Source organism: Ornithodoros turicata, chromosome 9 (assembly GCF_037126465.1).
Source record: "Ornithodoros turicata isolate Travis chromosome 9, ASM3712646v1, whole genome shotgun sequence".
Lineage (NCBI taxonomy): Eukaryota > Metazoa > Arthropoda > Arachnida > Ixodida > Argasidae > Ornithodoros > Ornithodoros turicata.
In genome coordinates, this window is record NC_088209.1 from 17,590,624 (window position 1) to 17,607,760 (window position 17,137).

The 17,137-nt window shown below is 44.2% G+C and overlaps 1 protein-coding gene across 1 annotated transcript in view; it reads right to left on the bottom strand.

Annotated features, from left to right (window-relative positions):
* Positions 1 to 8,481, bottom strand: part of LOC135369422 (transmembrane channel-like protein) — a 51,143-nt gene extending 42,662 nt beyond the window's left edge. The window contains exon 1 of the mRNA XM_064603013.1: positions 8,280 to 8,481. Within this exon, the coding sequence (XP_064459083.1) occupies positions 8,280 to 8,437 (158 nt within the window). The 5' untranslated portion in view covers positions 8,438 to 8,481. The remainder of the gene's footprint in view (positions 1 to 8,279) is intronic.
* Positions 8,482 to 17,137: the final 8,656 nt, after the last annotated feature.

The window sequence follows — 17,137 nt, forward strand, 5'->3', positions numbered from 1 at the left end:
AACGAGGAACACAAAGAACACAACATGCACACGTGGCTGGGATATTCTTATTTTGTTTGTTTCTTCTTATACTAAGAAGTATATCCTGCGTGACGTCACACTGACTGGCGTGCAATCAGAACGCGGGGATTTTGCAACGGTAGATTTTAAGCCTGATGATACAGCTATCCCTTCTGGTTTGAGGGAAGTGCGGGACGTATATTTTTCTGTACCATGCTCGCGTGGAGTAGCGGTTATGATGATCGCCTTCCACGCCGAGACCGGGAGGTGGCACGGGTTCGAATCCGCGCACCGGCTGTGCTGTCCGATGTTTTCACTGGGGTTTCCCGCAGCCGCCCTGAAGTCGGCCCAGGACGCATACTAACCCCCTGTCACCCTCCCTCCTGCTGACCTCTGTCCACGTCTGTACACCACGTACAGCAACAGTTGCTTCGCGGCGCTAGCACGGAAAACCTTTTTCTCCGCTAATTAACACAAATGTAAAGTGTCACAGAAAGGCGTACGCCGCCCAGTTTCAACAAATCAGGAGAGAACAATGTCATTCGGAATGGCTAGGCGCATGTCAAGTTCTTTTTTAAAAGTGCGCGGATTGACGTGCAAGGTGATATCTAAAAAGGAAAATAAAATGCGGGGGGAAAAGCAACAAAATTGACGAGCAAAAATGTATTTCAATATGTCTAGCGGTGTCAAGAAAGGCTATGTGTGAATAGTCATTTTGAAACGGAATTGAATACGAATAAGTTAAGCGACTCGTTGAATAACCGTACCGTATACATATACAGCGTATGTTGGAGTATAAACATGTACGGTATGTATGAGTAAGTATATAGCTGATATAGCGCTCACTCTGTTTTATGCCCTCCCAGTGACGGCCTTACGTGTGCAGCTTCGGGACTATTCAAATGTATATTACGTTTAGAAGAAACATCAATTCGATTAGGAATTCAAACATTGAATTCCATATTTGATTCAGTAATGAAATAGGATATACGATTACTCGTTCGGTGTTCCAAAAATTCGAATATTCACACTGTCCTAGTAAAAAGTCAACGTCCGAAGTCAACCAGTCCACGCGTACAAAAGGTGGATGTTCCTCAAGGGACATTTCTTCCTGGATGGGGCTACCGAAAAGATAGGGCTACCGGTAGAATGGAGCAGAACAAGACCATACAACTAATAATATATAAGGAATTACCTAAATATCTTACAATACGAAAACCTATATCTAAACGTGGCTTTCTAGTGACGTATTGATTTTTCGCTATAGTAGTTCCAGTGTACCAAGTTTGGGCGCTGTTGTACCATCTGACGTCACTTGTTTGTAAAGAAGAAGTCTATTGACAATGTGGTCTAAAATTGATATTTAAAAAATCTGTAATTAGTTAAGGACAACACAAAACATACCCGGACCCGCACAGGACGACTACCAACAATATGGTGCCCGTTTCATTCGCATACAATATATCAGTGTTAAATAAAAAGAAATATTGGTCCAATTTGCCTGGCACAACCTGCACATCTTTCAAAGAAAGCGCCATCCATTTGTCTCAGGTTCATTTTTTTTTTCGTTTCCATAGTCAATCAATCAAGGCGCCATATCTTGGTATTTGCAAATTTGCAAAATCTGCTTTGCAAATTTTGCATACCACACTATACGGGGTATTTCACCTAAAGTGATAAAAAAATTCTAACTGGCGACGTACACGCCGAAGGACTGTGGGACTTTCGGGAATTACATTCTGGAAACTTTTGCCACAATTGAGAAAGGCTTTGGACAATTTTCAATTGCGGGAAATTTATTTTGAAAATTGCCCGGCGAACCCCACATTTTTTAAAAACAGAATTATGAAGTCCTCCACGGATAACCGTAGACCCAACAAAAACTACGCACAGTATCGCAACAGAAATAGTAAAAAAAAAACAAAAAAAATGTAAAAATTACGCTTCAGCTCCGCCTGCTTGATTTTCGCAAAGAACAGCACGCGAATTGTGCATCTTGAGGAGGAAGTGTCCCCTCCTTTATTTTTTTTGCCTTCTTCGTGATAAGACGGTTGTTTTGTTTTCTTTGTGATAAGACGATTGTCACCAGCATCAAGGTGAAAGCAGGAAAAAGAAAGGTAAAAAGGAGGTGGGAACACTTCCTCCGCTCCGTCCGCTGTTCTCTGCGACAATCAAGCAGGAGGAGCTAAAGCGTAATTTTTACTACTTCGTTGCGACGATTTCTGTTGCAATACTGTGCATAATTTTTGTTGGGTCTGTGGTTATCCGTGGAGGACTCCATATTTCTGTAAAAAAAGTGGGGTTCAATTGAAAAAAAAAATCTTTCTATTACAATTCGTCCAAAAAGGTTCCAGAAAGCAGCTGCCGAAAATCTCACACTCCTCCGGCGAGTATGTTGCCAATTAGATTTTTTTATCACCTTAGGTGAAACACCCTGTATATTTTGCGCAGACTTGTGCGTAACGCGTTACTAGTAATTGCGTTACTTGTAATCAATTACTCTGAGTAATTTTTCGAGTAATCAGTTACTTTACTGTCAAAGTAATGTTTCGAGTAATCAATTACTTTTCTGAGTAATCGATTACTCAGTAATTTATTACTTTTCCGGCAGAGATTAGCTTATCTTTTAGATGTTCTGCCCGCAGTCAAGCCCCTGGTGCCAGGATGTTCTACTACAGCAAGCGGAGGTTGTAATAACGTTGTAATTGTAATAACGTTCTGGAATTCAGAGTCTCTCTCCCTAATCTCTTCCTACACCAGCGTGTCATGGTACCCGAAGCTTTGGAGGTTTAGTGAGCCACGGGGAAATTCCACGCAATGCTCTTCCACAATCGGGTCAACGTCTTCCCGGGCGATAAATACAGTAGACGTACAGATCTCCTTGTCTACGCGTTTTTGTTTGTCTTGTTACTTCAGCTGTCCCGCTGTTGAAACTTTTTCTTTTCTTTTTTTTTCTGAGGCACAACAAAGACGGTTATAATTTGTGTGATTGCAGAGTAACGACCGAAGTAACGCGTTACTTTTCTACTCGTTACTCAATTACATTTGAAGTCGAGTAATTGGTAATGGTAATCAATTGCTTTTTCCACAGAAGTAACTGCAACGGTAATCAATTACTTTTTTCGAGTAACGGGCACAAGACTGAAATTTTGCGTACACTCCAGCTGCCCGTCCACACAACTGGACCATTCCGCCAGTGTGCACACAGCACAGCATTAGTGAGGGAATGTTGCCTCGATTGCGCCCTGTGATGTCAGATGAACAAGCGTGTCTCGTCATGAATAACTCGTCCCGTGTCCGCATATAGCGTTGCTGTGGGCGGGGCTTCCGCGAGGTGGAATCTCACCCATTACGGGTGAATGAAAGGACATCGTAAAATATACAGCCGCTCCCGTGTGTGCTCATATATTCCCATGAACCACAATCAGGAACTCGTTGTCTTTTATGACGGCATGGAATGAAAGCGGGAGCGTACGGGACTTCAGTTCATTCTGCTTTTCTTCAGTACGATTATCACAAATGATGGACACCGTTTTTCATGCTTCGCGTTTTCTTTTCTTTTTTTTTCTGGTTTCCTAAAAAATTCGTGCACCGAACGGAGTTCAAGGTTGAGCTTTTTGATCAGTGGTATTGCCGAGTTAAAGGGGGATACAAACTGTTTGGCAGTCCATGTTACAAGCGATAGAATACCCCAGAGCAGGGGGCACACAGAAGAGACGAACGCCTACACTCTTAGAAATGAACTTCACCGCATAGCACGCTCCTAGCCAACCATAATCTCGAATTATATCGTTATCTGCCCTGATTTGTTGAAAACGGGAGGCGTACGCCTTTTTTGTGACAATTATGAACAGCATAAGTGTCACAAAAAGGCGTACGCCTCCCGTTTTCAACAAATCGGGGCTGATAACGATATCATTCAAGATGATCGTTGGCTATAGGAGCGTGCTATGCGGTGAAGTTCATTTTTAAGGGTATACTTTGTCATATTTTGGCAAACTTTCAATGGGAACCCTATGAAACACTTTTGGGCTAGCTGGTTCAAATCTGTGACGAAATGGTGAATCACCAATAACGCTCTCTGAAAGGGAAGCTTAATCGCTTACCACCTACCACCTATTGGTCAACATAGCGTCTGACATAAAGCGTAAAAGGGTGGTAAATGCAATTACCATATATCCAAATTGCTATGAAAAGGCGTACGCCCCCCTCGCTCACCGAATCAGAAGCGGTAACCCTATCATTCGTAGGTAGCAGGTGGAACTTTGCAACCTTTTCGGCACAACATATGCGACAACTATTACCTCCTAAAAGGTGTAACTTCTCCACCCTTTTTTCTAAGAGTGTGGGCGGGAACTGCGCCAACATATGTCCGAAAGCGTCTGAGGAAAACCCCAGACAGCACATCGAATAGGCAAGATCATGTCTGTCCTCATTATCATAATCTCCACTCGTCAACGTAGATAACGCATACTTATCACACAACTGCACATTTGCTAGTTCCAGCTGGCTTGCGAGCTTATTTCTCGGAAGTCAAGCGGATAAATTATCAACGATGACGGCAGCTGTTCACAGGGGTGGAATGACCCCGTCACATGCACAGGATCCCAAAGGAAATCTGGGGATTTCATCTGGCTAATGGTTCCAGAAGCATTACTGACTGTTAGACACGGTGGCCCAACTCAATTATTCTTCTCAAATCAAGTCTCATAGTAGGTGACGTAAATATAACCACGAAAACAAAAGGCAGCTCGTAAATGGGTGAGGGTGAAAGGGAATGCCAACGTCTGTACACTTTCAGCACAGAACTTCACCGCACAGCACGTTGTGCGCCAACCACTGCCATGAATGATAGGGTTGTCGCTTCTGATTTGAAGAGAGAGAGAGAGAGAGAGAGAGGGGCGTGCGCCTTTTTGTAGCCATTATGATATATCCAAATTGCTACAAAAAGGCGCACGCACCCCTCTCTCTTCCAACCAGAAGCGGTAACCCTACTATTCGTGGCAATGGTTGTAGGAAAACGTTCTATGCGCTGAAGTTCTGTTCTGAGAGCGTGTAGAAACTTCGCATGCATAAGACGCTCGAAGCCAACAACACTCTTAAAAAGGTCAGCTACGCCGATTTCCCGATAGAAACGGTTGCGATATTGAGAACGAGCATATATCCAACTGCACCGAAATGCACCTTCGTTTTTCATTTTTGTCCTCCTATTACGAAAACTAGTTAATCAAAGAAACCAAAACAAGCCATGGGTACTTTAAAGAGCATCTTAAATACTTCTCAGAGTATTTAGTACTGTATACTCAAATTACTTTCAGTTTTGTATATTTTGTACCCTGTCTTAAATACTGTTTTTACGTAGAGTACTTAGTGTCTTATTTCAAATACTTTTGCGCAGTATTTTGTACATGTCTGCTCAGTTGCAATGTACTTGACAGGTACTTTAAAGTGCAATTCCCAGTACTTTATACAGTACTAGAAGTACAATTGACGCCACGTACTTTGTACTCCGCCATGCGTACAATTTTGAGTACTTTGCCCATCAGTGACTGCAAGTGCGAGTGCATAGGGGTGGTCAAGTGGAAAGTGCATAGGAGTGGATGAGGGTCGTTTTCTTTTGGGCATTTCGGCGAAGTGAAGCGTCGCACCGAGGAGACAGATGCCAGCCATGATCCTGTACTTGAACTTTCAGCATAGGAGACCACGCCGGCTACCCACACAGAACACTCTCAGAACAGAACTACCACACCACATGGTAGTTCTGTTCTGAAACAATAAATTGGCAAAGAAGGCTATGGTAGCACGTAGTGCGCCAATCATTGCCGCCAATGATAGGGTTATCGCTTTCGATTCGAGGAGAGACGGAGGCGTACGCTTTTTTGTGGCAATTACCATATATCCAAATTGCCACAAAAAGGCGTACGCCCCACTCTCTCCTCGAATTAGAAGCGATAACCCTATCATTCGTGGCAATGGTTGGCGCACAGCGTGCTATTCGGTGAAGCTCTGTTTTTAGAGTGTGGTTGGCCTCCAGCGTGCTATGTGGTGAAGCTTTGTTTTAAGAGTGTAGGAGATCGAAAAATGTACACGCAAAGCTTCTCTTCAGCGCATGCTTCCGGAGAAGAGAGAAAGCTACACGAGCGGTTCCTCATAATATTTCGAATGTAAAATGCCCGCTTTATCTCGCATTTATTAGCGATCGAAATGGCGAACACAAAAAGGTCGGAAATTGCCGAAAAGAAGGAAGAGTGCATTACTGGGCGGCTGTGCACTGTTCGTGTGCGCGACCCTGTGGCCGTGGGTGCGGCCGGAGTTCTTCGAAGCTTTCAGGGTGTGTCTTCCGATTGGAGGTCTTCCCCTTCCCCCCTTTATGTTGCGTTTCATCAAAAGCTGGGTACATCAATAACGCCAGCGGACAGCGTGGCTGATCGCGCTCCCTGTGCGATGAATCTCCGGCCACACACGGGGGGTGTTTCCGTAACTATGGCAAAAAAAGAAATCTAAAAAATTATACGAGTAAAAGCGTGCGAGCGATGAAAATGGGGAAGGAGTTTGAGTCCCCTGACGGCAGCACCTTTTTCCTCATTTCATTGTTTGACAAAAGCGTGCCACCGGAAAACACCCGACATTTGTGTGTATAGGGAAACTTTACAAAGTGCTACGAGAGATTTTGTTAAATTTTGATGTGAGATTACGTTGAATTTTTTAAAACGAAAACTATGAAATTTGCCGAATTCAAGTAACGTTTTCTTGTCAGAACCGGGAAGCTCCTTGCGGACTTCACCATAACCACCACAAAACACCCTGCATAGCACCATGGTAGCAAATCAAAAAATAAAAAATAAATAAAATGAAAATGAAAATAAAAATAAATAAATAGATCAAAATTTACGAGATTGACTGCTTGAGAAGCACGATTGCCTGGGCCCATTCTTTCAATAAATTTCGGAGTTCAATTAAATTTCTTCTAATCAAAATGTGATAAGATTGCCTGTAGTACGTGCAAAACAGACCAATGCCACAGATCGCATATTTTGTACATACCGGGTTTCGTTACTATGATTTTTTTATATGTGTCACTGAATCATTTCACAACACAGTGAATATTGCAGAACGCCATCGCACCGTATCAACGTGGCCCAATGTGATGCTAGAGACTGGAAGGTGACCGGTTCGAATCCATCCGAGTTCCCCGAGTTTTCCGGCAGGTACTCCCTTTGAAGTTAGCCCAGGACGCATACAACCCCTTCCCGTCTCCCACTCCTTCCTGCTACCCTCTCCATCTGTATGCTGTCTGCATAGGCGCTTATAGCAATGACTGCTTCGCGGTGCTGATGCTCAATAAAAAAAAAGAAAACCTAATAAAATGTAGTATGTGCCGTTACAAAAAAAAGCAAAAGAAAGTGAGAAAGGTAAAGAAAACGAAATGGGGGGGGGGGTCCCAAATGTACCTTTGAATTTGATTACTTATTAAATTGATTGCTACTTACTAAAATTATTAATTTCTTATTAAATCAAAAATTACTAGGGCCGACCCGCGTTTTCAGAATTGCATGCCGCTCCAATCCGCACCGTATTCTTTACACTGTATTCTTCCAGACTTTGTTGCGCTACGCGACGAGGGAGTGTCATATCATTAACGTCACATTTTGGAAATATGACGTCATAAAGTGCTTAATCTGCCACGCGTCTGGCATCATTGCCCCTCGAATGTCGATTTCCGTTCACATCACAGTATAGTTGGCAGTCTTCTAACGTTGAGGGGAGACAGCAGAAGTTGCGCGTGCTGTTGCTAGGAGGCAGAAACCGGGACTTCCAGTGACGTCATCCTACTCTGAGAGAATCCGAAACTATGAAGTTTCCCGTGTTCTTTCGAAAATTCGTAGTAGTACCTAATTTTAACTGACGCCCTTTATGTTCAGCGTGCCGAGTGTTTAAGTGAGGCAGGTACAGGATACGAAGTGAAGCAAATGTCATTTTTGTAGTTCGTGGTGGTTTGGTTGTGCAATGAGCGCTGTTACTTACTAGAACCAGATGACACGTCCCTAGCAAACCATCATTCTGAACGATATCGTTCTCCACATGTGCATTTCGCATGAATTGTCCAAATAAGGACGTGCCCCTCCTGTTTTCAAGATGTCGAGAGAAAGAAGGATCACAACATTCTGAATGACTGTTGAATCCGTGCGGTGTTATGCATTTAGGCTTCCTTTTAGCTGAACAAAAAGTTGCTGAAAAAGAAAAAGCGTATGCTGAAGAAAAAGTTGTAAAGCACGTACTCTCCAGAAGATATGGTGTAAGACGACAATCGTCTTCTTCCGGCCATTCCAGGCTCCCATAAAAAGGGCGAAGATCCTCGCCTGGACGACTGACGACTCCATCGCCTGCTTGTTCGTCGTTCGGCACCCTTGTGCCGGAGGTACATCTCCAGGTACATATCCTCCTCACCCAGATCGTCATCTAGGGCTCCAGACGCCGGGGACGCCATGATGCAAAGTCCTGGAACAAGAAACGATACTCAGGTACAGCTAAATATCTAGAAACCAGGTTGGGTGAGCCCACTTTCCCGCTGATTTTCGCTCCCATTATTCCCGTAGCCCCCAAAATACCTGCGAGCGAAGAAGACCCTGCGGAAATCCCTGCCCCTGTCTCAAATACAGCTAATATAAGCGAACCATGTCCTGAGGGTTCCACGCCATATTAAATTTTCCTACCACCAAATATAAGTGAAACGTCACCATAAACCGGAGTGTGACTTCTGGGTCATTTATACATAGTGCGTACTGCAGCGCGTAAACTGCCGCGTGAAAGCAGCCTCTGTCAACGCAGAGCCCGTAAGCGCCAAGCCAGCCACATGGTCGCGTCCTCTGGGGCTCGGCGTAAACGCAATCTATCGTTCTGTCCAGCGCTCTATCGTTCCTGGTTTCCATTGGCTGTCACACACACTGAAATTTAATAAAATCACTCGTAGTACTTTGCGAAACTTCCATATAGGGATAGATGCCGCTCGTCGCATGTTTTCCCGTGCACTCTTAAAACAGAACTTCACCGCATAGCACGCTTGAGACCAACCCTTGCGCAGAAAGTGCGGGGCGTTCGCCTTCTTGTTACAATTAACCTAACTGCATACGTGTCAGAAAAAGGAGTAGGTCTCCCGTTTTCAACAAATCGTCATGATCTCGTCGTGTTATGCAGTTGAGTCCACGCACAAAAAACCGGTCCCGTGCGTGAAAATTTACGCAATGCGTGACACGCACTGTTTCACGCAGTGAGATGCGCATCATGTGGGTCAGCCTGACTGATTGGCCTATGTGTGGCCACTAAATACATGGGTGAGGGCTGTGGGAACGTAGACATTGGTTCGCTACATCTCCGGTGGTTGACCGGATGAACTACTATCCCCATCAGTTACGCGCGTGTGATATCTCATTGGCGTGTGTCATGTGTGTGTGTGCGGGTGTGTATGCCTCATCTTTTTCATCGTCATCCTACTCATGTATTAACCCATGGTATGGTACAGCAATTGTTGCGGTGATTCACCTCATCCCATAGTTGTTGTTGGTTCGCTGATGTTGGCTACACGCGGGTTGGCGTCGTGACGACGTTGACGGAAATAGAACAAAGAGAATAAAGGAGAACAGAAGGCTATCAAAAATAAAATAAAATATTTAGATTAAGACGTCTGATGAAAGTGTGCGTGTCAATTTACCGAGTAGTACGAAAGGTTTTGAAGTGTGCAATTTGTCCCCCCCCCCCCAAAAAAAAAAAAGAAATAAAAAGAAAAAAGAACTCACATAGCTAAACATAGCGCCGGTATAACGAGGAGGAGAAGCATGATGCCACGTCACCGATAAAGTTACATGGTCCACGGGTTCTGGTTCGCTGGTCAGTGGGGGTCAACGCCCTGTCCCTTTGCCGCCCTAAAACAGTTTTGCCCTCGGATAATTGGGGATAGAAGGAGCGGCCGAATCATGACCGAGTCAGGAGCAATGCTTTTTCAGAGCCTCGAATTGCCGAGTAGCAGACGACAGCAAGTATAGTACTGCTCTCCACTACCGTTACGCAGGGTCGCTTTTTGCGGCGTACTTTAAATTCAATTTCTGCGATAATTATGACTCTTTAGTGTGAATTACTTCTCATGGTGCATCTTAATGGCCTACTTAACAGTTTTATAGGAAGAAAACAGGGTGTTAAAAATGACTGGGCAAAATAGCGAAAGGATTGGAAGTGAGCTAGTAAAGAATATATGGATCCTTGTGTACTGCCGATAAAGGGTACGTTAGAGGAGTCTCAAGGCCAATGAACGTTCAGAGCGATATTGCACGTTGATTGCTAAAAGCAGGACACACATACCTATTCCGTGATCACTTTACACATGAGCAAAGCGCTAAAATAATCGCGTACACCCCCTTTCAGTCGATCGTGAGACAGAGATGAATGTTCATTCTGAATGGTGATTAGCCTTGGCTGTGTTGCGTGCTGGCGTGAGGAGCTGCTTGTGTCGTTCATGCCCTTCCATGTGTTATATACACAGGCTACGTAATAGTGTTTGAGCCGAAATGTTTGGTCGTGCCACTTCGCGCCCTAGTCACATCGAAAGCCCCCGAAAACGCACCGTTCAGGAAATGCGAATTTTACTGCGTACGCGCCATCTAAGTGTTTTCCGTTCTTACTCATCTTGCAATACGGTATTGAAACCGGATTCCTCACCTTCCTGCCATAAATAACCAACGTTTCGCTCTCAAAACTAACAGCTCGAAGACGGCACAACAGACAACGTCCGAAATCCTTGTCGCACGAGAAGCAATCGGTAACACGGCTCATTTTTGGTTGCTGTTGCGTTTCCTCTTCTTATTCGACGTGTGGAGTCAACCATTGATTTATGAATGGCAAGAATTTCTCGGTTATCGTTCGTAAATCGAGGCTTTGAATGAATGCGAGAGATGGAAGGCTTTACATTGAAAATATAACTTTTGGAAACTTGGTAAAAACACATTTTCAAAAATACCTGGACCATCTTGACCAGGGTAAACCTTGACGCTTGACTTGCACTCCATTTTTCTGCCTCTCTCTTCATTTTTTTCCGTAATGCGAATAAATCAGTGACACTTTGCGACAGCATAACCAAGCAATTGTAGGCTACAGCAGAGATTTTCCCACCACCCCCACTCCCCTAATGCCCTCCCACTCGCAGTCTTACGTGACGCATCGTGTATATTCATGTGTATGTCTTCGATATTAGTAGTCGTAACCGTTTTCAGTTACCGTCTTTGTTGTTATTTCGCGACTCGAGAAAATCCAGAACATTCCTGCAGGGCACGATTTTTTCGGCAAACAAGAGGAAGGCTACGAAGCTAATAAAAGACGAAAGAAATAGTTTTTATGTTTATCCACAATATGCAAGGTTCCGCCCTTAGTTCCGTATGAACCGTTATTTGAACCGGTTACCGGTATTTTTAACGGTTCAGCCCCAAGATGGCGTGGACTGTTTCGGTTCGGTTCAGGTCTGGTTTGGCCAAAGATGACGGTTAATAACGGTTTTCGGTTCGGGTTCGGTGGTCCGACTCTCCGCAATTGCTATAGTCGTGACGATGCCCACTCGCCTGTAGCCAGCAACGGCAATCCTCTCCCGACATCCCCCCCCCCCCCCCCACGCCACCGCGACGACAATCCTGGGAATATCACTGGGCTTCAGGATTGCCGAAGGTTGCTTCGTGTATTTGTCCTGTCCCTCTAGTTGTTGCAGCGACTACTGCTTTTCACATCACGGAGTTGTGAGTCCTCCAGCTGGCCTGCATCTGTGCCACACTCTCAGGTGCTTTTGAAATACGTTCCAACTGCTTTGGCAGCGACGTTGTTTATCCAAAGCGATCGCTATGAAATTGCATTGAAATCGCAGTTAAAAATGCAGAAGTACAGCTTGGTTCCTGGTCACGTCCAGCCCATCAACCCTCTGCCCTCAAAACTCTCTTCACCTTTCTGGATACCATAGGGCTTCGATCCTTATTGCGAAGGGGCTCATTATTTCATTCCACGCATCACCACCAGCAATGGGGTAGAGTATCGCCCCTGGCAATGAAACTCCCCATCCATCATCTCGCAATCAAGTTGTTGTTGTTACAGCTTGGTCTTACCTATTCGTGCCCCAGAAGCCTGCACTCTTAAAAATGAACTTCACCACATAGCACCAGTGATGGCCAGTAGTTAACTACATGTAGTTAAACTACTAGTTAAACTACTTGATTGTAGTTAAAAAGTAGTTATCAACTACTTGCAGAAATGTAGTGGCAACTACTAGTTAAACTACTATTTTAAGTAGTTAACTACAGTAGTTAGGTTACTGAAGGCGCCAACTACTTCCGATTTTGCCGCAAGCTTTACGGCACGATTGTGCTTCCGACTTTTACCCCGAGCTACTTGTTTGATGAGAACGGAGGTGCAGAGCAATTGTGTCGTGCATGTGTACTAAATCTTCACTTTTAATGCTTGTCCAGCGAAGCCTCATTTGCTGCGAAATAACTCTGCAACTTAGTTTATCGCGTAGGCACAGAGAGAATCCCGCCGCAAGCTTTGTATTTGACGATCGTAGCAATGGCTTGAGCCAAAGTTTATTAGTGCTTGTGATTCATATTTAGGTGTCCAAGAACACTACAAGGGATTGGTGTTGGTGGACAACGTTAAGTAGTTATAGATATAGTTAAACTACATTGCAGTAGTTAAAAAAGTAGTTTTAACTACTCCCCTGAAAAGTAGTTGAACTACTAGTTAAACTACTCAATCACAAAGTAGTTAGTAGTTATAGTTAAACTACTGCAGAAGTAGTTAGTGGCCATCACTGCATAGCACGCTCCTAGCCAACCATAATTTCGAATGATATCGTTATCTGCCCTGATTTGTTGAAAACGGGAGGCGTACGCCTTTTTTGTGACAATTATGAACAGCATAAGTGTCACAAAAAAGGCGTACGCCTCCCGTTTTCAGCAAATCAGGGCGGATAACGATATCATTCGAGATTATGGTTGGCTAGGAGCGTGCTATGCGGTGAAGTTCATTTCTAAGAGTGTGAGCATCCCTTCCTGGTACATATAGTTCAGGTCAACACTCTTAAATATGGACCTGGGATGGACCTAAATATGGAAACTGGGGGCGTACGCCATTTCTGTTGCATTATGCCGTTCATAATTGCCACAAAAAATGGCGTACGGGAGGTAATGTTGTCATTCGGGACGATGGTTGGCTACGGGCGCGCTGCGCGGTGAAGCTCCGTTTTTAGAGTGTGCTATACAGCGTCTCCGCCGTGCTCTCGGACTTCGCGAACACGAGGTGCTTTGCTAAATCTCTGGCTTTCAACTCTCCCGATTGACGTCTGCTTTAAGTAAGAGGAACAGTTTACAGTCAAACTCATTAGGAATTTAGAACTTTCATATTTTTACCTCCCTTCGTTCACCTGCCGCTGCAAACGATGCCACGCCCACATAAAAAAAGAAGAGGGACGAAGGGCGATAGGAGACGACATGCGAACGAAGCTGATGGCCAGTACAGGCTCGAACCGTGTCAGTCGTGGAACGTAGAACGGACAATTCAGACTCGGATATTAACTAACATTACCTTGATGCGAGCGACATCAAAAGAGCGTCGTTCAGAATGTGCCACGGAAATGCTCTCTTTCCCGTAAAATTCGTATATGACGGCGTACACTCTTAAAAATTAACTTTACCGCATAGCACGCTCCTAGCCAACCATCATCTCGAATGATATTGGTATCTGCCCTGATTTGTTGAAAACGGGAGGCGTACGCCTTTTTTGCGACGCTTATGCTGGTCATAATTGTCACAAAAGAAGGCGTTCGCCTCTCGTTTTCAACAAATCAAGGCAGATAACGATATGATTAAAGATGATGATTGGCTAAGAGCGTGCTATGCGGTGAAGTTCATTTCTAAGAGTGCACACTCTAAAAACAGAAGTTCAGCATGTAGCACGATCTTATAGTCAATCACCATCAAGAACAACATCATTATCGCCCTTGATTGGTTAAAGACGGGAGGCGTACGCCTTTTTTTTATATTATGCAGTTCAAAAAATGGCGTACGCCCTGCGCTTTTCAAAAATCGGGAGTGATCATCCTGTGCAATGGTTGGCCTTCACAGTCCTATGCGTTGAAGTTCGGTTATAGTGTATCTGTGGTAATGGGAACCAACGTCTTCAACAGAATAGTTTGTGGTCAGTTAAATTCATCACGTCTAGTAAAATGTAATGCTATTCGATACCCCGAAAGACGCTGTTTCACGCCTCCGATAGTTCCGATTACATCGCAGCGCCTCGTTGCTCTTCGTTAAGATAAGCACCGTAATTATGCTGTTACGTATGAGATGCTATAGGATAATAAGAAGCATATATCCCCCATGTAAGTTAATTCACGCGCGAAGTATCACATTTCAAATATTACTTCACAAAATGTAACAGTTACAGGTACATTCAAAAACTTGTCCCGTTGTTAAAACTAGGTTAACTGCGTAAGGCACCTCACCGTCCTTTGCACACACACACATACTCATGTCCAAACCCCGGATCATGATTCACAGTCCAGCGTTACCAGAAAAGCGTGATTCGAGCAAGTAACATTCTGCAGAATTTACGTTCAGACTGTTGTGTTTCGTTTAGACTGTACAGTTCCGTCGTATAGTGTGTACACAATGGCACCCTTTTGTGACAGAATCGATGAACTCTCGCATTATACCCAGAACGCCAAACATTCAGCTTGAGACGCATATCAGCAATGATGCATGAACCTGTTACTACTGTAACTGTAATAATACACTCTTAAAAATGAACCTCACCTGCCTCATGGCACGCTCCTAGCCAACCATAATCTCAAATGATATCGTTATCTGCCTAGATTTGTTGAAAACGGGAGGCGTACGCCTTTTTTGTGACAATTATGAACAGCATAAGTGTCACAAAAAAGGCGTACGCCTCCCGTTTTCAACAAATCTAGGCAGATAACGATATCATTCGAGATAAGGGTTGGTTAGGAGCGTGCTATGCGTTGAAGTTCATTTATAAGAGTGTAGGGTTAAGTCGTAGTCATGACTGGTGGATATGCAAGCACAGGGGTTGTTGCAAAAAACTGAGGGGGTGTCATTATCGTACACTCTTAGATATGAACTTCACCGCAGAGCACGCTCGTAACCAACCATAATATCTAATGATATCGTTATTTGCCTTGATTGTTGAAACCGGGAGGCGTACGCCTTTTTTTTGTGCCAATTATGAACAGCATAAGTCACAAAAAAGGCGTACGCCTCCCGTTCTCAACAAATCACGGCAGATAACGATATCATTCGAAATGATGGTTGGCTAGGAGCGTTGGCTAGGAGGACACTCTTAATAATGAACTTCACCGCATAGCACGCTCCTATCCAACCATTATCTCGAATGATATCGTTATCTGCCCTGATTTGTTGAGAACGGGAGGCGTACGCCTTTTCCGTGACACTTATGCTGTTCATAATTGGCACAAAAAAGGCGTACGCCTCCCGTTTTCAACAAATCACGGCAGATAACGATATCATTCGAGATAATGGTTGGCTAGCAGCGTGCTATGCGGTGAAGTGCATTTTTAAGAGTGTAGTAAGTATAGAAGTTACCTTTTCACATCCTTTTTTCTCAAAGTGTGCGTAATGGAGTGGGGGAAATACATCGTTGATCACTACTATCCTTACCTTTCAAAAGCGGTCCCTGTATCGAGCACCACGTCCGCCCAGTCGAAGCTCACGTTAGATGCACTCTTAATCACTTGGCCATGCGGCTGCAAAATTCCGGGAAGCCTCTTTGCACACACATCTCGAACAATGGAAAAGAGAGTACGGTGCACAAGGAGAAAATATAACTTGAGCGCCGCGACTGTCGCAACGTGCGTGACAGCATAGGAGCTGGAAAGGCGCGCGCTGTAGAGGGAGAAAAGGGACAGTGGAGGGGAAAGTGGGAAAGACGGGAGACGAAGGAATGAGGGTTTTCGCAGTCCACGGCTCCGTGGCGTTGGAACACCGTTGTTTGTGCAGTGAGTGCATGGCTGTTTAGTCGTTTCCCCATCGGGAGGTAAAATCGCCTGCATCCAATAATACGTGTGCGGGACGTTTGACACGCTTGGAAACGATTTTGTATCTTCCATTGGGACGATCCCGACGAGAACAACGAATGTTCTCCACCACGGCGAATATTCTAAGAAATTTCAAGGTCCAGTAACCTTGTTGAGGAAATGTGGAAAATGGCAGGCACGGACAATTTTGTTGTTGTTTTGCTTTTGGAGTGCCTGATCATTATGAACATATCCCCTCCCCACTTAAACCTTGTGCGTGGAATGAAAAAAACTCGAATGGTTTGTTGGAGTGCTTAACTAACAATTTTATTGCGAGACGATGAATGGGGAGTTTTCATCGGACCACTTAACTTCAAACTACTTCAACTATTACTATCTTAACTATTTTTTCTTCATACCATCACATTTTTGATTCAGGGGGAGTGTCCCCCCCCAGCATGTCTAATGTATGCTGCTTACCTCTTTTTTTTTACTTCTTGCGCTTTCGTATTGAGCACTTGTAATCCAATTTTAAAATAAAATGAAACTGAAATAAAAGAGGCAGCGCAAATTACGAGAACGATACTATATGGCCTGCAGAATACTTGTCAGTACGTGTAAGCTTAGCACAATTAAAAATTATTGTGCGTCAAGACACTTTCGAAGGCGACAGTAAAAAACAAACAAGAAAAGAGACAAGAAAAAAAAAAACCCACCTAACCAGTGCTGTTGATATCCTCGAATTTCAGGATACACATTACCTAGTTTACCTGATGTGTTCATGCCTAAATCAAAGCACACACACTTTGGTTCCCCTCACAGAGCTCATCAGCGATTTCGCCTGCCTGTACAGCAAACAAAACACAGCCGGCTGCATGCAATTTCCTCTAGCGCGCAACCTTATTAATCCTTCTGTACGCCTTGCCACAGAATATATAATACACAGAGGTGCATAGGCCGAAGTCACTATATTGCCTGCGCAAAAGGTAGGGAACGTTCCCTCCCAGACAGGTACCATTTCTCTGCTTTATTTTCACCGCTTACTAAACATATGCCAAG